Source organism: Chenopodium album, chromosome 27 (genome assembly GCF_948465745.1).
Source record: "Chenopodium album chromosome 27, dcCheAlbu1.1, whole genome shotgun sequence".
In the NCBI taxonomy this organism is placed as follows: domain Eukaryota; kingdom Viridiplantae; phylum Streptophyta; class Magnoliopsida; order Caryophyllales; family Amaranthaceae; genus Chenopodium; species Chenopodium album.
Window position 1 is genome coordinate 33,318,582 of NC_137860.1, and position 24,431 is coordinate 33,343,012.

General features: G+C 33.1%; 3 protein-coding genes across 3 annotated transcripts; all 3 read right to left on the reverse strand.

Annotated features, from left to right (window-relative positions):
* Positions 1-331: 331 nt before the first annotated feature.
* Positions 332-4,259, reverse strand: LOC145620110 (ABC transporter G family member 1-like). Its single transcript, XM_081674757.1, has 8 exons — positions 4,031-4,259; positions 3,848-3,927; positions 2,513-2,980; positions 2,151-2,237; positions 1,900-2,025; positions 1,362-1,553; positions 1,166-1,252; positions 332-1,009 (listed from the first exon to the last, which is right to left on the reverse strand). The coding sequence occupies exons 1-8, from the start codon at positions 4,257-4,259 to the stop codon at positions 332-334; spliced, it is 1,947 nt and encodes a 648-aa protein (XP_081530883.1).
* Positions 4,260-6,261: 2,002 nt separating this feature from the next.
* LOC145620519 (polyadenylate-binding protein 2-like) lies at positions 6,262-12,630 on the reverse strand. The gene is made up of 6 exons (XM_081675205.1): positions 12,492-12,630; positions 12,260-12,362; positions 11,121-11,191; positions 6,997-7,188; positions 6,745-6,881; positions 6,262-6,513 (listed from the first exon to the last, which is right to left on the reverse strand). Exons 1-6 carry the CDS (start codon positions 12,561-12,563, stop codon positions 6,468-6,470), a joined length of 621 nt encoding a protein of 206 aa, XP_081531331.1. The 5' UTR covers positions 12,564-12,630; the 3' UTR covers positions 6,262-6,467.
* A 2,802-nt stretch (positions 12,631-15,432) lies between these two features.
* LOC145619543 (protein EXORDIUM-like 2) lies at positions 15,433-16,773 on the reverse strand. The gene has a single exon (XM_081674255.1). It carries the CDS (start codon positions 16,611-16,613, stop codon positions 15,717-15,719), a length of 897 nt encoding a protein of 298 aa, XP_081530381.1. The 5' UTR covers positions 16,614-16,773; the 3' UTR covers positions 15,433-15,716.
* Between the last annotated feature and the right edge of the window lie 7,658 nt (positions 16,774-24,431).

The window sequence follows — 24,431 nt, forward strand, 5'->3', positions numbered from 1 at the left end:
GAATTGTTATAATAGTTAGCATCCCAGCTATAGTGCAATGTGCTACATGTTCATCACGCATATATCTTCTCTTGATTGGTAACTAGAACTAGTCATATGGTATAATAAAACAATCATTTGATGTTGCATGCACATTCTTATGCAAAATTTAAAACATAAAAGCCAACCAAAAAAATTGTTAAAATCATATTTGAGCAAACAAATTCCAAATTTTAGATACAAGATACCTTCTTCAAAGGGTAACTAGCTTATTTAGACAATTGAGTACATACATACCAATGCATGTTGAATGAACCGGTACCCCTAGTAGGAAGTTAGGTACTAGGAAGATTCAATTTGAATTAATCACTTGTTTTGGTGGTCTCATTACAAAGGCTTTGATAGCAGGCTTAAGCTTCTCCGAACCCTTAATGATGATTAAGAACAACAAACGATACAAAACCACCATCCCAAGCAATATAGCAAGATTAACCCACTTCGAATAGCTTGTTTCCACTTGCCACATATCCTTGAGGATTATTGTACCAGATATCATTGGACTTGAACTCAAACTCGAACTCAATAAACTCGAACTTGTTTCTTGATTATTAGGGATTTCTAACCCTTCAAACTCATTCTTAAACAACCCTTGATATGCATACTTAGTGAAGGAAATGTAGTAAAGAGGGTATCTCCAAAATGGTTTAGGTAAATCACTTGGTAATCGAAAAAATCCTGCACCTAATATCATTAAACCTTGAACTCCTGCGCCAGTGATTATACCCATGAGAAATGTTGGTACAATACTTGCAACAATCATCATCAAGCTCTCAACCAACATCATGCAAGAGAAGAGAATCATAGCAAAGTACATAAAATTATGGTAATCTCTCTTAAGTCCCGGTAAGTAGTATGTGATTGCTCCGGGGATGAGAGAAACTAGAAGCAAGTATGGCATTGATGATAGAGTGTTTGCCACAACAAAGGATGTTGCCCCGTAATGCCCATTCAATCTTTCACGTTTAAACACCTGTGCGTGTTAACAACATGACCAAAATTAGAATGATACAATTTTAATTCTCAGTTTTAAATATCAATGCAATAACTAACAACTCTTTACAGCTTTAAAACACTTAAACAGAAATGAATTGAGAGAGTTTATTCATAGTTTTCACGTGCTTTATACCTTCATATCTTCAACAAAGGAGGGAAATCCTCCTATGGTCATGAAAGTTAAAAACGAAGACACGAACATAAGCAACCAACCTTTAGCCTGAAATATTCAAACATGTACACAAATTACATGTTTACCTTAATTGAAGCATACTACAAATTTTTAAAGATGTTACACAATTATTAGGACTTAGGAGCAAAATTCTAACCTGAATTGAGTTGTAATTATACCCAAGATCAAAGAAGATGGTGCCTAATCCAAAAGCCAATATGAGGTAGACCAAAAATCGTAACCAATAATATCCTAAATCACGGTACATGTTTACAAATGACCTCCTTGTAAGAACTTCACATTGAGTAAAGAAACTAGCATGTTTCTTTCTCTCCAATTTTTCACCTTTCTGAAATTAATTTGGAAATTAGTTAATTTACTGAAATGCAAAATAATTGAAAAAAAGAATGCTTGAAAAAAAAGTGTGCACATAAGTTGGGAAAATTCCCTGTTTTTCGTATTGAGATCATGGGGCATTTTGTGAATAAATCAACAACTTTTTCATTATTATGGGCTCTACAATTAAATAAAGTTGTTGGTATAATGTCATGTGAGAAACAAATTTTGTTTCTTACTATGAGAAATTGGGGCATCCTCAATAATATGAATGCCACGAAAAGGACCATCAACAACATAATATTGAGTACAAGGGAAAAGTAATCTAATACTTGTAAATTGCAATGTTATTCAAGCACCTGTTCGCAAACTGTAGAGATAATTCCTCTAACTCGTTTGTAATTTTCAGATGACTTGTATGATTTCAACAAGATGTTGACATTTTCCTCAGTTGATTTTCTTTCGACTAACCCTTGTTCAATATCCTAAAAATAAAAAGTTTTAATAGTCAAATTTTGCCAAAAAAATCCAAGATTATGTACAAATAAACAAACTGAGTTCATAGCATAGTACCCAAAAAAACAAAATTAATTTGGATTAAGTGTTCTACCTCATCAAAGTCTTTGTTAATCAATTCAAGGAAGTGATCCGCAGGATTTTGAAGTAAAGGGCATGGGTAACCATTAGTTGCAAAAAACTACATGTACATCAAATATTTCAATTGGTTATAATAATTCCAATTACAATACATACGGAGTAATTCAATTCATCACTTTTTTTCTCATCTTTAAATCTTTGTGCAAATAGTAGATGCTAACTTAGGGCCTGAACTGATTAGAGCTGAACTGAACTGAACTGAACTGAATATTTTGTGAGATGATAAGGATATTAGGAACTGAATCAAACTAAACTAAACTTAAGCTGAAAAGAAGAGACCCTTATCCTAATGACCGCGTAAATAATAAGACTTACCTCATTTGCTTGATCTCCAGCAGGGCCAAAATAAACTGTTCTACCAGCAGACAAAAGACAAAGATTATCAAACAGCCTAAAAACTTGACTACTAGGTTGGTGAATAGATGCAATAATAGTCCTTCCATTTCTTCTTTCATTGCCTACAATTCTACTCATAACATAGAATGAAGCTGCACTATCAAGCCCACTCGTTGGCTCGTCTAGGAAAAGAAGCTTAGGATGAGTAAGTATCTCAATGCATATGCTAAGTCTCCTCCTTTCGCCGCCACTCAAGCCTTTGATCCCCCACCCTCCTACTCTTGTGTTTATTGCTTGTTGTAATCCCATCTCCTTTATGCAATCATCTGCCCTCTTTCTCTTCTCGGATTTTGACATGGATGCCGGTAACTGGAGCTCGCTTGAGTAGTACACAGTTTCTTGTAATGTTAAGGTTGTTACCAATGCATCATCTTGTGTTACATAGGCCTGTTTAGATGTAGCATGTCAATAAGTCCAACAATAATTTCAGAGAATTTTTTTTTTTTTTTTTTTTTTTTTTTTTTTTTTTTGAGGGATCAGAGAAATAAATTAGTTAAAAGAGTAATTTGATCAATTCTTATAATTTAACAATGATCATTTTACCATTCACATTGTTGTTTATGTTTCAACTTTTAACATCTTATACATAATTCTTAGGAATATTGGCAGTCGCAACAAAATATAATAGGGTAAGGGCGGACCAACAAAAATTGAAATCACAAAAATCTACGCCAAAAGATATAAATTTTATTCTACTGGTCTTTGCAAAAATTACCATCAACAAAACTAAATTTTTTAGCTACTTATCTATACTTTATTAAAAGGCGTACTAAAAAAGTTTATGTGTCACAAGGATCCCTTCATTGCGTCACATCATCCAATCAATGTCTTATTACACCATGTCATCACCCACTCAACGACACGTGGATCTCCTTTCTATGTGGTTCTCATTGAATGTCATGCACTTATAACTAATAATTAAAAAAACGAAGTCTCCACAAGATTTGAACTTGCAACCTCTTATTCTAGATCTAAGCATCTTACCACCAAACTATGTGATAATCATGTAATTTTTTGATACAAAATATTTAATATGTATAACAAACTTAATTAAAAGGAAAAAAAAAAAAGTAATGACCCGGGGTATCGCCTGGGCCCAAATACTAGTTCTCCTATCAAATTATGTAAGAATTAAAAGAAAAGTATACATCAAACATAAAAATTGATTCCACATTAATTCCACCCCTACTTAAATTAGGTTTACGTTTAGCATTTTCCAATATAATTATACATCAAATTAAACTAAAAACATACCAATGTACCATAAGTAAGAGGTTGTTTGTAACCGTTGACAAAAAGTTGCCCACTTTGTTTGGTGTTCATATCCAATCTTCCTGCAATAAAAAACCAAATAACCAATTTCATTGATTAACAAATGTGCATGCAATGGTGCAAACTCTCTAAAGGAAGAATAAATTAAACCAAACAACAACAAACCTGCTAAGGCGTCGAGGAGAGTGGACTTGCCACACCCGGAAGGACCCATGATAGCCAAAACCTGACCAGGGCAAGCATAACCCGAGACATTTTCAAGTATATTTTTATTACTAGCTTCTCTATTAGAAACCGTCACACACAAATCTTCCCACGTTAAGTACACACCATCATCTCTACACAACTTCGAAGGTGGTGGTGGATCCATTGCACCTACGGCTTCAGTATGCATCGCGACTAGAGAAGAAAGAACAAAGTCTTAACTACCACACACGCTACTTATGTAATCGACGAAATTGGCTAAGAGAGTATCAATGCTATGATTAATGGTAAATGTGACTATGAGAGATTGGTGTTGTACAAGAAGTTGTTTTGTAACTTTTTTATGAAAATAGTGCGCAAATTATTGCAAAAGCCATTTGGGTTGTATATATATTGTGACTTTGTTAGAGTTTGTTACATATCTTTTAATGTACTTTCGGCCTTCAATTTAGTTGTCTGCCTTCGGAAGTTCGGCATGTAGATTGTCTCTATTATCTGACTCGGATGTTATCATTTTTCTTTTTCTTTTTTTTGGGTAAGGGATTTTTCTTTCGTTACTCAACATGCAGCCACAAAAGACCAAAATATTTAATGTAAAACCAATAAAATTCATATCTTAGAGGATTCTCTCCATTAATTGGATTGAAAGAGTTGATTTTTTTTTTTTTTTTTTCAAATTTTGTATCTTGATCTATATTATTTTGATTTGTCCACCGGTTGGATTGTAGGGATAAGAAAGAAAACCAATCTATAATGATTTAACGTGGAATCGTAAATAGATTTTGACAATATGATAAACCGAGAGCAATATGCTCTAATATATTGACATTAATTAGTTTCCGAAACTACAAAATAATATGTACATAGGGTCTGTTCTCTTCATCTGAATTTCAGTTCAGCTCCAATTAATTCAGTTCAGTTCAGTTTAGAACCTAATTTCCTTTCTCTCAAAACAATTTAGTTCAGTTCAGCTTCAATTTAGTTCAGTTCAACTTAGTTTAGTAAATCAGAATAGATCCAAAGTAGTATCATTTGTTTCCAAAGAGAAATTTAACTAAATAAATCAACTAACACCATGTAAGCATTTACGACCCATTTAGTAGTAGGTTGTAATAATAATAAACTTACATATAACATTGTGAAAAAAAGATTCATGACAATGTCAATAGGTGTGGCACTTCATCCTCAAATGCATATTTCTCGTCATAATTTTTCATTACCCTAATCCATCGTCACTTTACTCACTTACACTTAAAAGTACCTCGAAAATGGTAGTAGCTTAGACGATTATGAAAAACTCTTAACATAATTGTAATTTAATGCCGTGAAATAAGCAAGCTAGTCGTAGCGTATTGAGTTAATTCACCCATTTGGCTATTTCCTCCAAATACGTTGAGGACAATATAGGAGTCTTGGAAAATAACAATGAACTTCTAGTACTTGTCTACTTGATCTCACCTATAAGACAACAGTAAGGTTGACAAATCAATTTATGATGCCGTCTTTCAAAAATAAATCAATTTTTGATGGCTTCCATTAAATTTTGGGGTTGAAAATTCTTGTACTTTAATATACTACTAGTCTATCATCAATCAATAAGACTTTACTCTTTGAAATTGAAAAAAGTTTGAAAATTAAGTTGTCTTCAATCTTCATCAGTATAGGGATCTCTCACAACACTGAAATTTCAACTTCCATGGAAAATTCGGCATCATCAATGGCAATGATTTACTTATGATTAACGCTAAAGACAACGACAGCATGCAAGTACTCATTTAAGTTTATTACTGATCACTTCAGAAATCACGATTTCTTTTACTGTATGTATTAAACTATCTTAAACTCCAACTTTATTTTCCTAATAATTAAAAAAAAACAACCCCAAACCAAGTTTGAATATTGTCACCAATTCAATGTTCACGTTTTTACTACGAGTATTTCTTTTGAACTTGTACCAGTACCGTGCAAACAGGCATACCCTAAAGAAGTCCATATTCATAAAACGATAGTGATACTGATAGACCCTGATGGCGTGATTGATATGTTTCGGGCCTCTGTAGACCAGGCAGGGATCCCCTCCCCCTTCCCCATTTCTTTTTCTCTTTCAAAAGCAATTCTAGCTGCTTGTCCTAGTAGACCCAAAAATGGACAGGAAGAATACACAACAAGAAAGACCTACGCAAATTATATCATCCTCGGAAAGCTCAAACACATAATTACATTGTTGATCATAAAATTCATTGTTGCTGCAATCAAAAAGTTCCTCAGAGAGTCCCCAAAAGAGTCACCAACTCTAAGGATGATTGATGACAAGAGAGCATCACGATATATATCCTCCCAATTACCATCTCAACAGTCAACAACTTATGTTCTAAACAAACTCAAGCATATTTTTTTACTAATATGGGCCGTAACGCATTGGCATTCTGAACCTCGGGGCTTTTCTGCAGAAAGGAAACAGAGATTGATTGAAAACTAAACAACATTCAATCTCAAAAGCTAAATATTACTCCGTATTGGAAAGGGGAAGGGAGTAGGCAATGCAAAGTGAAATGTGAACAAAATGAATAAAACAAAAACATTTTGTTACCTAATTATTCAAAGGAGAAATTATACAAGAGCTTCTGATCCCAAAAAAGAAAAATAGGGGGAAAAAAGAAGTTATAAGAACTTACCCATATCCATAAGGTGAGTAGAAAAATGGTGCTGGTGGATATGCACCCCTAAAGCCATAGCCTCCCATATAAGGACTGGCGACGCGCCTAGGGCGAAACTGCTTCATTCCTGGAACATTGGTTCTCTTTGACGTCACCTTCAGTCATATTATAGGCAAATCAGAAAACAGAAAAATACTAAATAAAGGAAGCCATAGGGCAATCAATTCAGACAATGGTATGGCAATAGTAACTCCAACAGGGATTTCTGACCTTCAACTGGCGACCATGTAGAACAGATTCACTCAACCGAATTGCTTCTTGAACAGCCTCTGGCTCTACAAATTCCACATAAGCATATCCCTTTGGTTGTCCAAATTTGTTAGTCCGAATGGTCACCCTGTTTACAGTTCCACATGACTGAAAGTGCTGCTGCACCTCTTCAGGCGTGCAAGCATAATCAACCTACAATGTGTCTTTAATCAGGCTACAATAATTTGACCAAAATAAGATTTTCCTGTAGAATTATGAAAGTCCCTCTTTACCAAGTAATCTAATAAGAAATTCAAATACAAACAAAGTGCTTCTTTAAAATTCAATAAGAAAGCTAAATGACACTAGAACAAAAGCATTAAACTCACAAAAAGTTTGAACAGGATGGGCTTCACAATGCAGAAACTCCCGCTCAGCCTTTCATCTAAGCAATCAATCATAGAATGGAAAGAAAGCAAGGTGGGAGTCAGCTGTCACTCTGTCAGATAGGTTATCAGAAGAAAATGAGTAGAAGATCCATCTCGTGCAGCTTTGCCAGCTAGATTAACCTGAGGGCTTTGATTTCACGTGCTTCAGTTTTGACATGATAAGTTAATAACCAGACCTTAAATGTCCAAGGATCAAATGCCACAGGAAGCTAGGCTGGTGCTTCCAGCAATAAAACCCTAGTTGGTAAGTTTGACTCCATAACAAAAAATTGTATTCAATGACTTCAAACTTCACAATGATGCTGATGGACTCTACAAAATGAATTATCCAGTTGCTCCCTCTGCTCCATCGTCCAAAATTATTGAGATATTTGCACAGCCTTTTATAAACAGTTGTTGAATTTTAAAGAGGGTCAAGATGAATAGTCAGAGAAAGTGTTGGGGGAAAAAAACAGATTGATGCAGTTGAGGAACAAAAGGAACAATAAGTTTGGAACGACAGTATGAAGTTCTTTATGGAACACTCCGGAAAGGAAAGTTTGAAGTGAATGTCAGGGTGGAAGTTGGTGTTGAGGCCTGTGAGATACTGAATATAGGGATACACTCTTAGGTAATAGGCAATTTCTGTCTAGCTTTTGGAAGGGATGAGGAGACTGGGGAAGAATGAGTCAAACTGCTACAACATCGAGATGTAAGGTTGAGTGTAGATCATCCACTTCACTGAAAAAAGGTTTACTAACAGATAGGCGACGGCAAGAATTTACTTTATTTGGGAAGCAAGAAATGTTGTCTCGCTGTGTTTCAAAAGAAAGTTGTTTATATTTACGACATATTGGCATGACTACTGCAGCTTATATTACTGAGACATGGGTATAATAGCCACATACAGATTATATTCAAAAGTCAGACACATCAAAGATATAATATCAAACAAGGAAACATTTTTTGTAATATTTGGACTCAAGTGAAAGAGGCCAAGACATTCAGAAAATATAAGTATTCCCATTTTAGAAATATTGGATGTGTGCAATAAGTATTACGTACACACACATTTCCCATAGATTTGTTAGTTAATTCTTGTAAATATTAGGATCTACACCCATTTGTAAGCATATATAAGTAAATTCCCATAATTTCCCTTCTCCTCTCTCTATTACAATTCTCTCAATCAATATGTGGTTTAAGATAATAGAATTCGAAGGTCTGAATGAAATTTGGAATTTTTTAAGTAAGAATTTAAGATCTTGAACGGTGTCGAGTGTCTAGCCCAGGTATGTAAAGACAAAAAAAAAGGGTTAGAATTTCAGAATTTGCAGCCATTTGAAATGTTTTCACCTCAGATATTTATTTTCATATATATATATACATATATATATAGGGACTACACTTTTTGGTATGAGCAACTTAGCTTTGCTCCTCAGTCAATTACCACCTAGCCCTTCAGGTCCAGGTTGAACTGCTTAAACCCTCTAAAGGAATTTACCCTAAACCTGCTTAAAGCCTCAAAAGGAATTTACCCCAAATACTGCTTTCAGCGTCAAATGAAATCTTTTAATTTCCCATAAGTATAAAAATTTCATCAATGCTCACTAACACCAGCCATTAACTTTAATGTGTCTTAACATCTGAAATGTTCACATTTCTACTCCAGTCCAAAGGTCTCACAAGTCAAAAAAAAAAAAAAAAAAAAAAAAAAAAAAAAAAAAAAAAAATACATCTTGTCATAAACATATTCCCATACCTAACATTAGTCACAAGTTTCATCTTCCATCAACAGCATATAGTTCATAAAAAACCCACATTGCATCCAATCCCATCAAACCTCAAATATTACAATCAAAAGGCCCAAGAAATGTACAATTGCTGAAAATCTGAAACTACACCACCACATTCTTCAGTCATTGTAAGAATTGGGCTCAAGGTTTCTTGCTACAAACCTTTAGCAATTGTCCAAGTCTATATTTCAAAAGGTTCGCATTATTGTTTTTATATAAAGAGGCCATTAGTTGGTCAAACTGGATCACACATCCATACTGACAATAATACACTATACAATCTAACAAGGTAGGATTTTGTTGTTACTGTGCCATGAGCCCATGCTACAAATTACTACCTCTCTTTCATTTGAAAAAAGAAAAAAAAATGTCAAAAGGAAGCTCATGTTCTAAATTTTTGTATTGTTCAAATACATAAACACAGCAATATTGTTTATCAATCTTGTGAATGGTCTCCAAGAAAAAGAAGCTTCTTAAGGGTATTCACATAAAACAACCTAGCTGAAGAAGCAAACTACTTCTTAAGTCATAGGAAAAGGTTAGGTTTGTTTAATTAATTCAATTATCATCATTAAAATATAAAACTGACAATAGAATTCTGATGGGCAAGAGATTAGAGTGAAATGTTTATAGATTGAAAGTTGCATGTTACAGGGAAAAAAAGAATAGCAGCAGAAAATAGACGAAAGTAGTTGCATCAGAAACGATCCCTATCTTTAGAGCATCAACCATGATTGTACACAAATAGTCCATTTTTCTCAACATGTCTTTTCCACTACAACTTCTACGGTTCTACCACTCAAATGTATAAGTCTAATAATATCAGAATACTATTCATAACTTGACAATTAGAACTTTCAAATCAAATTTTGGAAGAACAAAAATTCATTTAGATTTCACAAAACTTCAGGAGCTACAAAAAATGTGTCAAGAATGATAGTAATGATTTTACTTTTTTCACTGCCGCAATGGATAAAATGTTAAAACTATTAACATACTAGTATAAGATAATCCAACATAAAGAAAACACAGAAGTTATTGAGGCCATATGCTAGGCTTTTTCAAGCACAAGCAAGATTTAGCACAATAACTAAAATCTACAAGGACCACTACAGACTACAGATCCATGTGAGTACAGCAACCTTTTTTATACCATAAAAAAAGATCCTGATAATAATCATCAAAGAAGAGAAACTAAAACAAAAGTAGCGCAAAGCACATCCTTAATCATATACAGAGTATAATCATATAATTATAGCTAGTCATGTGCAAGAGTTTGACAATGGGATGCTTTGTTCTTGGCTATCATCTCTAACCCTTATAATATGAAGAAATCATATGGCTCTGCACTCCATGGAAAACCTTTATTGGGAGCTTAGCCAGCTAGGTTTTTAGTAGAGGACTAGAAATTATCACGACACTGGATTCCTCTTCCAGCTCAAAAGGTATTATAAACTAGCCAGTCAGGCAATCAAAACAGATTTATGCAGATGTCATTCATAGTTGGGATGTACTGCCTAGTTGCCTATCCACCCTCAGGCAGGCCTCAGGTAGTGAATGTGAGTTATGTGACATCCCTGATCTTATGGATAAGAATCATAAGACCTCAAATTTTCAGGAGGGGTTTGTATGGTCAGTGAGGATATCCTTATGGATAAGACCTCAAATTTTCAGGAGGGGTTTGTATGGTCAGTAAGGACTGAGGATATCATGAGTGCACAAAAACATTGGCAGCACATGAACATGTGAATATGCTAATAACAGCACAATACAATCAAGCACAAGTATAACATAATCAGCCTAATATGTTACAATCACACACTGTATGATTGCAAGTACAGAACGTATGCATCACTAAAGCTATATCATGAAAATTGTGTCTTGGGAATCTATGAAACTGGTAATAGGAAAAAAGACTCACATTGCCCACAAACACTGATCGAGAATCAACTTCCTCTCTGTTTGCTTGGTCAGCAGCCGCAGCAGCAGGATCTGCAAGACGCAAAACCCTTAATGAACTGAAACTATTGAGTCATGAAATCAACAGTAGCAGACTAGCAGTATGATTTCTTCCAAAAATTTAATCAAATTGAAATTACACTTAAGATATTTTATAATAAAGAATTTTATAAAATATAAGAATCATTCCATCCTTAACTATTCCAAAACTTAAAAAGGAGTAAGTTACTAAATAACTTCCCAATTATGTTCATGATTCCCTTTAGGTATATTCTTTTAATATGGCGATCAAACAGCCAATAACAATGTATGTACTTGAAGCTTAACAAGTGCCCATGGGAACTGCTAAAACTTAGGGGCTACAACAACTTCCTTTTCATTCCTTTATTTACTGCTGAAAGATTTACATTTGACGACATCTTTTATCCAATAAAGCCAAAATTTGAGTCAAAAGTCATGCCCTAAATTGCAAAGTTATAGAGTCAATGGATGTAAAAATTTTGTAAACGACCACATTGCCAACAGATTTGCAGCCATGAATTTCAAACCTCTCTAAAGAACCAGCTCATCAAAAAAGAACAAGCTGACATTCATCGCATAAAACATATATCACAACACACAACTACTTACACTTCATTACATAAGCAGGATTATATGACAAGGAAATAAGAGTGAACATGTTGGGAAACTGAACAACATTTCCTAGACATGAGATATTCGACGATAAGTCGATAAGTAATGGCCTACATTTCATATATCACACATTAGGCTCAGTGATACGCTGCTACACATGGAAAAAGCTCACATGAAAGTTTATTCACTATTTCACTCTACATATCAATCAAAAACTTGATCAAAACAAACAACTTCAACCAAATTCATACAACGGCAGCCTCTAATTGCATTATAAGACGACAAATTCCATGATCACAACATAAACACAATTCAAACGAAATTATTTTACGTTCAATTAAAATTCCACCATGATCACCAATCAGAACCCTAATCTAATCAATTCCAGCAACAAATCCTCGAAATAATCAACAACAATAATTCGAATTAATACGACAGTAATTTTCACAAAAATCAAGGAGAAAAAACCTTGAACAGCGCCCATCTCCTTCTCAACTTTGGCCTGCATCTCACGAAGAGCAGCGGCTTCATCTTCCATTTCCTTTAACCTCTTTTTCATATCTTCGACATCCTGAAATCAAATTATGACACATTTTCCGCCATGATTAGGGTTCGAAGAAAACTCCTCCAATCAAAAAATTCAGAAAAACCAAAAAAAAATCAAACAAATAATGAGAAAGAGGAGAGAGAAAACAGAAACCGCAGAAGGTTCAGAGTCGTTGATATCGGCGGCAGAAGTCATGTCGACGTCTTGTTCTTCCGGCTGCTCCATTGTCGTCGTCGCTGATTTTCTCTCTCCTCTCTCTCTCTCTCTCTCTCTCAGCTGCCTCGAGACAGCAGCGGAGGAGCCGTTTGGTGTGTCAATGTGGAATTATTCTGATTTTTGTTTTTATTTTTAATTTTATTTTTTTACTATTATGAGAGATAAGTCTGTTACTACTTTTTACTATCTTGTCTATCAACATATGTTTGAGATGGGCTTCCATTTACAGTCATTTTAGCCCATTATATAACTTTTTTTTTATTTTTACTCTTTGATTGGTGGTGAATGAGGGAGGTGGACCTGGTTTGGTTTGGTTTGGTTTGAATCAGGTCAAGTCGAGCCTTTTGATCTTAGTTAGGATCAATGTTTAGTCGTCGTTCTGGATGAAACAAGCACGACTAGTGATTAATTTGTATGTTATAATTGCAAGTCTGCAACCTAAGATTACACATGTGTCTCATTTGACTGATTTGTCGAGCTCAAGACTAGCTGGGATGTTTTATGTATCATGTGATATCTGACATCATTATAATGTGACTTAAGTAAGTAGTATGTAGCACGTGTTTGGACTTAGATGGTGCATTTTTAGTCAAAACATTAAAGTAACAAATTTGATGTAGCACGTGTTTGAAACTATTAGTATGCAAAATGTGTTTAAAACTTAAATGGTGCATTTTTGAGTCAAAAACTTGAAATAACAAATTTGATTAGTGTGTCATTTATTGTGCTCGATCAAACACATTTAGATACTTTATCATGCATTACTCTCCCAAAATAAAATGATGCATTACTCAACATTGAGCGGAATTCCTTGACCTTGATCACATTATCCGGTCCCCAAGGACAATTGCTCACTCCCTTCCCCTCACAAGTCGCCAAACCATCGATTCATCTCGTGTCTCGTCCAACCTTCCTGGTTTTGTATGGTCGATGATGTGCTCTTAAAAACCTCCTAATGAGGTTTTACCTCAAAACCAATTTCTAACGAAAGAAGTCATTTTCTAACATTATAAATTCATTATTTTATCTCATTATCAGTAATTTAATGTGGAACTAACTCACATGTGAATAACGGCAAAATAATTTCAAGACTCTTCCCTCTAAATGTTCCCTCACATAAAATAACAATGATTGTGATTGATGCCTAGTGATATCCTGTCGAAAACAAAGTTTGGAAGATGTTGGATACAATAAGTGATGAAAATTAAAGAAAAAAACTTTATTTTTTCAACAACAAAAACATAAAAAATTAAATCAAAGGACACTCTAATAGTACTTTACACAATAAATCAGCCAACTGTACAAAGTTTATCCACATGTCATTTATTTGGGTTTTGAATTGGTCCAAATATGTATCACGTCCAAAATAAGAATAAGAAAAGGAATAGCAAATAGTTTCTCTAATCCCCATCTTTATAATGTTGTCCTTCATTATTGGACGTTTTCTTGTCTCATTTCCTCATATTTCTGTGACTCTTAAATAGCAGGTGTACAAGCTAAGTATTGGCCAATAATTTTTCATGACATGAATAGAAAATGTTTTGTGACTTTTGTCACCTTTCTCTTACAAATACGTAGTATTTATCCTTTACAATAGGTTCAATTTTAATAATGCGTATGTTGTTGTGTTCCACACTTCCACTCTTTCTCAAATAAAAAGTCTTATTTTGTTTCAAAATCTTGTTTTTAAAAGTCTTACTTCAAATTCATATTCAATTTAGTCACTTTCAATCAACCAAATCTATTCATCTTAATTTATACTGCGCGTCTGTTCTCTTCAGATTATTTTCAATTCAATTCACTTTAGTACATAATTTCGTTCTCTTATAAAATATTCAGTTTAGTTTAGTTCAGTTCAGTTCAGTCAATCATAACAGGCCCTACGAGTATTGACTTTTATTACAGTCCCAAAGTGACTATCTTGTTATTATACTACGTATTAACCTTTAATTAATATTTTAGTTTGTTAAATTTAATTTTGATGGATTTTTTTTTTTTTTTTTGGGTATGGAATAAGCTAAAACTTGATAGTGCAACAACTGATACTCCCTAAATGGATAAGTACTCGATGGCCAACAATTATTACTATAAAAACAACGTCCTCCATTATTTTCCTATGCTAATCTTGGGATTATGATATTGATGAATGATGACCATGCAATTATGTTACAGAGTACAAAGTACGATTTAGTAGATTCTTGAGTGGAACTGTGGAAGACATAAAAATCTAGGCAGAAAAACCCAAAAGAGCATATTAAAGCAAACACATCTTGAATGGAGTGATGTCCACAATCATAAACTCAATTGCTACGTTTTAGGAGAACTTTTCTACCAATGCTTAGCTATGATATGAATGGATTATTTTATTTGTTTAACTTGATTCAAAAGTAAAAACTACACAATGTGTAGGAAAACTCAACTTTCTTCTACCAACCTGAGCAAGGACAATATGTCAATATGACCATACATTAAACGAAGTACTAGTGATACTAAAACAGTAAAACTACCCATAGTCCATTTTGTACGGAGTATAATACTCCATAAGTTATAAGTCTGTCTAGTGAATAAAGTCTTGAGTCGAGCCATTGGAATAGTAAGTTATAAGTCGACTAGTGAATAAAATCTTGAATCGAGCTATTGGACTAGTTGAGTCAAGTTGACACAGAGTTTAAACTTAGCCGAACAATAACTAATCTAAAACCTTTGTTATAGTCATGGACTCATCGGATTTATTACATGTGTTAGCGTAAAAACCAAATTTTATACATCGATGATATGATATAGATCACTCATTCTACCATTCACCTTATGTTAAAAAAAGTAGACTATTCCTCCACCATTTTTTCCATACATATAAAAATCTTCAAAGTACTCGTAATAAACAAAGCACAATCTTTAACTTTTTCACCATTCAACTTGTTCACTTTATCTAGAACCAAATATACATTTAATACAATTCGACAAACTACACACCAAATGCCAAAGTAGATAAGATTATCTCACTAAATTTAAAACCTTACTGTAAAAATAACCCCAAATATATACAAACATCTTGATTTTTTAAGTAGTTTTACATACTTTTACCATTTTCTCCCCTAACTTTTTTTTTTCACCTTTTTCACTACACACTTCATGTTTTTTTTCACCCCCACTAAGGTAAAATCAAATAAGAGTTGAACAAGCAGAGCTTTGAGGGTCCCACATCGCCGGAAGCAAGTACTTCCTCCCATTAACCCCATTAGCATTATAACTCGCCCCGGTAACTTTATCCACGGATACCATCCCTGGATACCCGGGGTAAGCGCCTGCACCGAATATCCCGGTACAGGCGCTTACCGCCTCGAGCGGGGCTGTTGGCGGGCCCTGAAAGTACCCGTTCGAGAACGGGTTCGTTACCGTGCCCGCCAACAGCGTAGCCAAATTAACAATCATCCCATCAACACCAACATCACCATTTGGGGCCACCAAGGGTGGGGTCTGTGGGCCATACATGGGCTGATAGAAGGGCCAAGCACATTGACCCGGACACTGGGTCGCAGAGTTCCCAACCCATACATAAGCCCGTTTAGCCCGACCCGATGATCCATGGGACCCACACCTCATACAAAACCCCTCAACAACCACATCTTGGGCCGTGAGAATCACATCAATTGAATCAATTTTGTTATTGGGCTTAGATGCTAAACCAATAATATGTGAGTTTTTGAGGTTTTTTCCGAAAGGGTAGTTTTCATGTAAGATTTGATTTCCTACAACGAGGGTAGAGGCTCCTCCTCCCTTGTACTTCTCCGTAGTCCTCCACCACGAGGCAACCGACGGATGTGGAGCGCGCGCTGTCGTTAACGACTCAATAAAATCGACAATGATGGAGCGCTGAGCTGGAGTGAACTTGCCGTACCAAATTAAATTGACGGAGAACTTCCCTTTTAAAAGAGGGCCGTTGTGGTATTTGAGTGTGAGAGGCTGTTGTTTGACTAGAGCAGCGGAGGAAGGGGTGGTGGTGACGTGTAGAGAGAGAAAGAGGAGAGAGAGAGTGGCAAAAGTGAAAATTGGTGTCATTTTAGAGGGTAGTACGGGAATATTGTACGGAAGTGTTGAAGAAAAGGGAGTGAGAATGAGAGGAGTGTTGGAGAAGGATGGTGTGAGGGGGTTTGGTATTTATACTGGGGTTGAAATGTGACCATGCGGGTTGACAGCTGTTGGAGGGAGAGATGTCGTCATCAAATGAGTCCACGTGGGATTTAGTGATTCGTTAATCTTAGATGAGGTTATTTATTTTTCAAATGTATTTTTTATTTCCCTATTTGTTCTTAATGATAAGAGTCTAGTTTTGGATTTTAATGTCTTAATGAATGATTTTGACTACTACAGCTCCATTCTTTTGAGTTTCTAGCAAAGTAGAGCATAACAGGTTCGGTAGAGCTAAGCAAATTGTAATCTAGCATAATTGAACAACTTTAAAGAACAGGGTCGTAACCTCCGATTCAAATTATTTGTAACGATTTGATATATAATACGAGTATGAGTTATAAAATATCTAATCATTGTAATTTATTTAAAACCTTCGTGTTGTTTATAGCACTTGCATCATTTATTAGTTTACGGTATGAATTTTTGTATGCTTTCTAATTGAACATGAGACTATGGGCCTGTTCTGATTAACTGAATTGAACTAAGAAGAAAACTTAGAATTGAACTAAAAATAATCCGAAAAGAATAGGCCCTATGATTATTTTATTATTTTTCATTCTTTTTAACCCATTAATACTCCATACTAATTTTTCAAATGTGTTTTTTATTTCCCTATTTGTTCTTAATGATAAGAGTCTAGTTTTGGATTTTAATGTCTTAATGAATGATTTTGACTACTTCAGCTACATTCTCTTGAGCTTCTAGCAAAGCAGAGCAGAATAGGTTTAGTAAAGCAAAGCAGGTTTCATTAGAGCGGAATCAAACAATTTTAATGAACAGGATCGTAACCTCCAATTTAAATTATGTCTAACGATTTGACATATAATGTGAGTTAAAAAAAAATATCTAATCTTTGTAAATTATTTAAAACCTTCACATAGTTTATAGCACTTGCATCATTCATTAGTTTACGGTATGAATTTTTGTATGCTTTCTAATTGAACATGAGACTATCGGTCTGTTTGATTGACTGGACTGAGCTGAACTGAACATTTTATGAGAAAAGTAAACTAAGAACTAAACTGAACTGAATTGAAAATTATCTAAAGAAAATAGGCCCTATGATTATTTTATTGTTTTTCATTCCTTCTAACCCTATTAATACTCCATACTAATTTTTAATTGTCTATTACCCTCACAAACAATTAAAAAAAAAACTCACTAAACCTGCTTGCATGTTAATTAATTGATTTTTATGTAACAATCATGACTCTTCTTAAAAATGCGTTAAATTCAAGTTTGTTGTAGAGTATTCATTTAAGAACGAAATAATTATTGTAAAATAAAAAGATGAAGCAATTATTTTAAGGTGACTGAGGTTCGTAGGTGAAGTGGATTTATATTAAGTCTAGGCAGTGATGGTGACATATGAGAGTTGATGAGCAGTGCGTTTTGACGTGTGAAGATGGTATGATTATTTACAAATTTAGAGCATAGCCAGAGCTCGTATTTTTAGGCATAGCTACAGCTTACTAGTAATAGACCTAATGGTGGGGAAATATGGTTAAAACTTAAAAGTATATTTTGATAAAAAAAAAATGTTTGAAGTTTTTTTAAAAAAGTTTGGTATATGATCTATTCCTATTAATGGTGCAACTAGTCCTTGTATAAGTGAATGCATAACTTCAGCATAAGTTTAACAACTTACAACAGCAAGGTTAGAGCCTTAATCGCAATCAAAAAAATTGTGATCGATTGATCATCACCCTACCTCTTTTGAGATATAAAGAAGGTTTGTGATTTCAACTAGTAACTTGTTTTAATGTACGAAGGATATCAAATTGAAACGATGACTTAAAGTTCCAACATTGTTCGTATTGTATTTACTTAATAGATGATTATTATGTGTATTTTCAACATATTTTGATAAACACATAAACTTTGCTACAAAACACAAATCACTTTAAATTGCTAATATCGCATTAATTCCTACTTATTTTCTTGTCAGAATATTCGTTGCAACCATGTTAATATTAATATATTATAATAGGTACGCCTTATAGTTAAACAACTTCGAATTACTAGAATTTTCGAAGAAAAAACATAATAATGTTATTAGATATTACAAGTTACAACTTTTACAAGATACTGCAACATTGAATGCTCACTCTTCCACCAATTCACCATATGATGCACCAACAGTTACAATTCAAATTTAGACACAGGAAGAAAAATGAGACAAATCAAATCAATAAACAAGAGACATTGAACCTACATACATACATTTCCACATCATCCTAATAAATTAATCAAATCAAATGAGATTCACCAATTGGAGCAGAGGTGTATGATGAAAGTGTGGAGTTGCAGAACAGAGGATCAATGATTCCAAACCCTTATCTACACTATTTTACTGACAATCCCAGAATAATGGGGCCCACTAAAGTCATAGTTTGCGTAAGTAGGTGTTAGGCTATTATTAAGTGCTACGTAGACTACTGAACCTGATTCAGTCCTTCTTATGATTGGCTTAGCCCAAAAATATGGGCCCAATTAACTCTTAATTAAGCTTTTAATCAAATTAGTTTCTGATTAAGTTTAACAACCAAGTGGGCTTTAGGCGCCGTTATCAATGATATTATGATAATATTTGTACTCTTATTTTAGTTTTGAGAGATTATTCTTCAATCTTGCTTTAGATTTTGTGTTTTTATTCAAGTGGAGTTAGGTGATTGCCAAAAGTAACATCCAAAATTAAATAAAAGTTTGATTCTAAAGTTAGCTAGCAATTTAGTGAATGCTTAGTTTTCATTGCTTCATGGGAGGGGTGGGGTGGGAGAATATGTAGGTTTAATGATTGACATGAATGAATGATAATGTTGGGCTAAACAAGTTTTAATTTAAGTTGTGTTACTTTCACTTTTACAACATAAAGGTTTATGAAAAATAAATTACACTAAGACATATTAAAATGAGGCATGCTAAGATCAACTTCATACCTAAATGATACAAGGTTAATCGTGTTTATTGATTTGTGGAGTGATACAACAAAGTTGCAATTAATATTTTAACCTCATCAATTTATGATATTATTAAATTGTGCTAGAAAGACTCATAAGTCAACTTATATTTTCTCAATCATGGAATTCTTTGCCATGAAAACCCACCCATCAACAATGAAATCATATATGTAGTTGAATAGATAGAAAATAATATCAATTGGGAGCCACTAGGTCACAACAAGAAGTAAGATTGCAAGAACGTTAACACAAATACAAACTCATTTGTTGATGTGTACACGCTCTACATACCCCGTACGTGATTTTAATGACCTTGCATTTTTTAAAAATCTCTTATATGCATGATTGAATCACCCATTAATTAGGCAACATAAATGACCCGAGAAGTTAAAGTTGAAAGCAAAGTAAGACATTTCAAAGTTTGGAACCTATACCAAACATGAAAGTTGACACCCATTGATAATAATTTATAACAAAGATCATGAAAACCATATCTAGCTAAACCTCATGCACAAACAATTTGATACCTCAACTCAATAATAGTAATATGCTTTTCTTGTCAATATGGATATAAAATTCATTGATGACAAAGACTCACAAAACAACTAAAAATCAAAGAACCTAGACACAAATTATTCTCATCTTGTGAAGTAAAACTAAAGACACCACAAACAAGTTAAGTACTTAACTAACAAATCACTAATTTGTTGTATAGTTTAATAGACTACTAATCATAATCATGTTTAAAGGCTAATAAACAATTAATTAACATAATAGTGCCATGATTCGTGGAATATAAGGTAAAGTTTTGGCATATAATGATGGATGCATGAAAACAAAACATAAGGAGGAGGTGGTGGTACGGTTAAATTAGCAAAAAAAATATGTGGTGTTACTTTATAAATTTATGATATGAAAAATATCACATATTATAAAGTTGTAAGTTTTTAGTGGTTCTCGTTTTTCACGAGTATGGGAGACACGAAAAAGTTGGCCGGCGAACAGAACTTTGGCTTGGGGGTTGACGATTTCCCATACAATGCAATAGCATAGTGGCCTAGTGGAAAATGGTGGCTACCGACCTTGGTTTTTAATTAGTTAATGATTTTAAAACTATTTATATGGATAAACCTTAATTAAATATATTTATCTTCTATTTAATGTATATAATTGGTAATAAGTTGAAGTATTTTGTTCTTTTCGACGAGATGTGTGGTTACTCTATTTGTTTGTAAAGAGACACACAAGTTGATGATGGCAAGTGTTTGAAACCTCTCATTTTTGAGTAGTTTAATTTATTTATTAAACATGCCATTACTCATAATAATTAAGAAAAAGTACCAATATTAAACAGGCCGTTTACTCATAATAAATAGGCAAAAATACCTATATCTTCAAAATTTAATTTGCAAGGCAACAATATGATGTATCATACTATATGTGTAGATCATATCAACATGGGCGAAACTATGGTAAAATGAGTAAAATAATTCTATTAATCCGTTGAATTCTACAATTGGTTATTTAGGCCTATTCATATTTACTTAATTTCAGTTCAGTTCAGTTCAGTTCAACTCTTAATTTCCTTCTCTCATAAAATATTCATTTCAGCTCAATTCAGTTCATTTCAGCTCCAATCAATTCAGTTCAGTTCAGTTCAGCTCCAATCAGTTCAGCTCCAATCAGTTCAGTTTAGTTTACTTCAATTCCAGCTTAGTTCAGTAGCAATGATACTCATCAAATACATATTAATTATATCTCATATATCTTTACAAACTTTAACTTATTTATTTAATTGATTTATATAGCCATAATAAACATTGTGAAATTTCAAATAAAAGTATGCGGCTAGTAAAATATTATTCTGACTAGATGATTTTGCAACTGGTTTTATATGATCAATAATTCAATATATATTCAATAATTGAGTACATCCACCTCTGTTACTATAAACTCAAGTCACTCAAATTACGTGATCAATTGGTTGAATTGAATGCAAAATTTACTCTATACATATTTTATAATATTTGATGAAGTTTACTTGAAGCAAAACTGCGTGAAGTTAGAAAACAACAAGTAAAGATCTCTTCACTTGACACAACATTTATTCTAAGTTGTTGAAAATAAGCACTTACTTGTATATATTAGTACATAGTTAAACACAATGAAAATAAGCACTTAGTACATAGTTAGATACAATGAATTAAGATAAGTATTCAGAAGTTGCATGCAAATTAAACCACTAAATCTATATTGCGCCAGTGCTAGTTCTAGGAGCTAAAACAGTTAAGTTGGTGTAGACAGGCAATCAGAGACATTCATTGCAAAGAAACCAAAAACATCTAATCAACTTACGTGGAACATTTGTGGCCCTAGTACCAATCACAACGTGTTTTATTTAGCTAAGCTAAGCTAGTATCTACCTCAGATCATCTGTTTACAATTACTGCCGGGATATTTATATTAAATGTAAGCTTCAATTATATACCGTATGTTCATGATGTTTTTATTAAACTACTGTTCTTTGTGTTATATACTACATTACTACGGAGTAATGCTCGCATATACTACTCCCTCCGTTCCACAATGATGTTCCTGTTTTGAATCTTTGACTTTTTTAAGAAAGAGAGAATCTTCTAAATTTCTATCAATATACCTATACTAAAGGCGAAACCAGAAATGACACTTGTTATAACCTGGCTAAAAATTTTCCCTCCAAAAGGTTTTTTTTTTTCTTTTTTTTTTCAAAGCTTCTTCGAGAAGTATTTAGTTTAATACTTACTTTACAATAATATTTCTTTTCTGTTTGGCAAGTATATTCATTTTTACACATTCAACAAAGATTTATATATTTATTTATTTTATGACGGGAACAAAGTCATATAAACAATAATGTAATATTATCTATAACTTTGTAATGTAATCCATGGTTATTTTTATTAGTCGTGCATGCATTTCTTCCTCTGTTTTCTTTAATTTAAAGATTCAAAAAAATTGTAAATATAGAATTTTCATCCTATTTTGCAATCTGATATTATTTTTATAGTAAAATAATTGTATTAAACTAAAGATAAATATTGAAATTACCGTGCATGGCACGGGATCTAACCTAGTTAATCTATAAGAGCAAATATAGTCATGTGGGATCTAGTTTGATTCGTCTTGGTGAGTAGATTATTTATATCTAACTTTTATAATTTTTTCTAGTGTGAGATTAAAGATATTTGCGGTCAAAGATGGGTAAAATTTTGCATCGATTTGCGTAACAGGAACATCTTTATGAAACGGAGGGAGTACTATATAATTAAGATGTGTAATGTAACTAATGTTAAATGGTGACTGGTGAGCCCGAGTGTATGACATACTACAAATTCTTAAATGGACCTGGTTCACATTAATTTATTGTGGACCACTAACATTAGAGAAACTATGGTTATTTTATTAATAAAAAAAATAAAGTCACTATAATAAAATGAAGGTCACTATGTTGAAAATAAAAGTCATTTTGGTAATATATAGGCTATAAGAGGTTAATTTTTTTAATGAATATTTTATAAGGTCAATATTAATAATAAAGGTCATTATGTTAAAATTAAGGTCATAACGTCATACTTCAAGTTTACAATAGTATTAAACGTTATACAACTTTTAATAAAGGTTACTATGTTAAAAATAAGGTTACTATGTTAAAAATAAAGGTCACTATGTTCAATATAATGTCAGTTGCGTGTGTATAAACCTCGGGTCCACAATAATATTATTGTGAACCAGGTCCACGCAAGTATTTCTGTGTTAATATATGGTTATTAACTTTATTAAAGGAGCAAACTTTTGTCTTGATTCTATATTTAACTAGTTACCACATAAGTTAGTTAAATATAACAATCGAATGTTATTAATTTAGAAAAACCTTCGTGAAACACTCATTTCATTACTATATAGATAGGAGTAATTATTTTTGACCTTGCTTTTAATTATGATCATATCATATACATTGCCGATTAAATTTAATTTTTCCAGACAGTATAAGTGTATAACAATACATGGAGCTAGGTCAAAAATGGTATATTCCTAATTAATATGTATAGGACTACATAACTCAAAAATTTTGAATTATAAACCAAACAATTAGTACTGATATCAATTTATTATAATTAATTGAAATAATCCGTAATTATTTCGATTTTGGCTTTCATAATCTTTTCATAGAGATTTTTTTTGGACGAGACTTTTCATAGAGAATTAGGAAGCAAGAGTGCAATTTTATTACTGATGAATACGGAGTACTCCATATTAAATATGAAGTAGCTTTTTAATACGAAGTAATAGAGTAAAGAAATTCAACTACCACAACGAAAAACTACTTCTACGTACATACTTACTTTACTATCAAGTCAATCTTTACATTTAAAGTTCGATTAATATATAGGTGCTATCCAAGATAGTTGTATATGGTGATAAGTTGATAACGACAATAATTAGTATGTGTAAATTTGTATGATAACCTAAATTACACTAAACTATACTTCGTATATACGTGAATCAATATGAACTTCAAAATTTGTAGCATAAACTAAATGACACGAAAACTATGTACAAGTATATATCAAAATATTTGATTCAATTCCAACTTCAACCTGTGTTTCCTTTACAAAACTCAAGTTATGCCGAAGCAAGGAATGGCTTAATTTTAAATTTTTGATCCAATTCAGCCCGCCCATTGATT

What these genes read in the sequence shown, in the direction of transcription:
- LOC145620519 (XM_081675205.1), bottom strand. Translation starts at nt 12,563, where the DNA reads ATGGAGCAGCCGGAAGAACAAGACGTCGACATGACTTCTGCCGCCGAT. An exon ending in ACGACTCTGAACCTTCTGCG is followed by an intron (nt 12,363 to 12,491) that starts GTTTCTGTTTTC and finishes ATTTGATTTCAG; the next exon opens with GATGTCGAAGATATGAAAAA. An exon ending in GATCAGTGTTTGTGGGCAAT is followed by an intron (nt 7,189 to 11,120) that starts GTGAGTCTTTTT and finishes GACACATTGTAG; the next exon opens with GTTGATTATGCTTGCACGCC.
- LOC145620110 (XM_081674757.1), bottom strand. Translation starts at nt 4,259, where the DNA reads ATGCATACTGAAGCCGTAGGTGCAATGGATCCACCACCACCTTCGAAG. An exon ending in TCTCCTCGACGCCTTAGCAG is followed by an intron (nt 3,928 to 4,030) that starts GTTTGTTGTTGT and finishes TTTTTATTGCAG; the next exon opens with GAAGATTGGATATGAACACC. An exon ending in CTGGAGATCAAGCAAATGAG is followed by an intron (nt 2,238 to 2,512) that starts GTAAGTCTTATT and finishes ATGTACATGTAG; the next exon opens with TTTTTTGCAACTAATGGTTA.
- LOC145619543 (XM_081674255.1), bottom strand. Translation starts at nt 16,613, where the DNA reads ATGACACCAATTTTCACTTTTGCCACTCTCTCTCTCCTCTTTCTCTCT.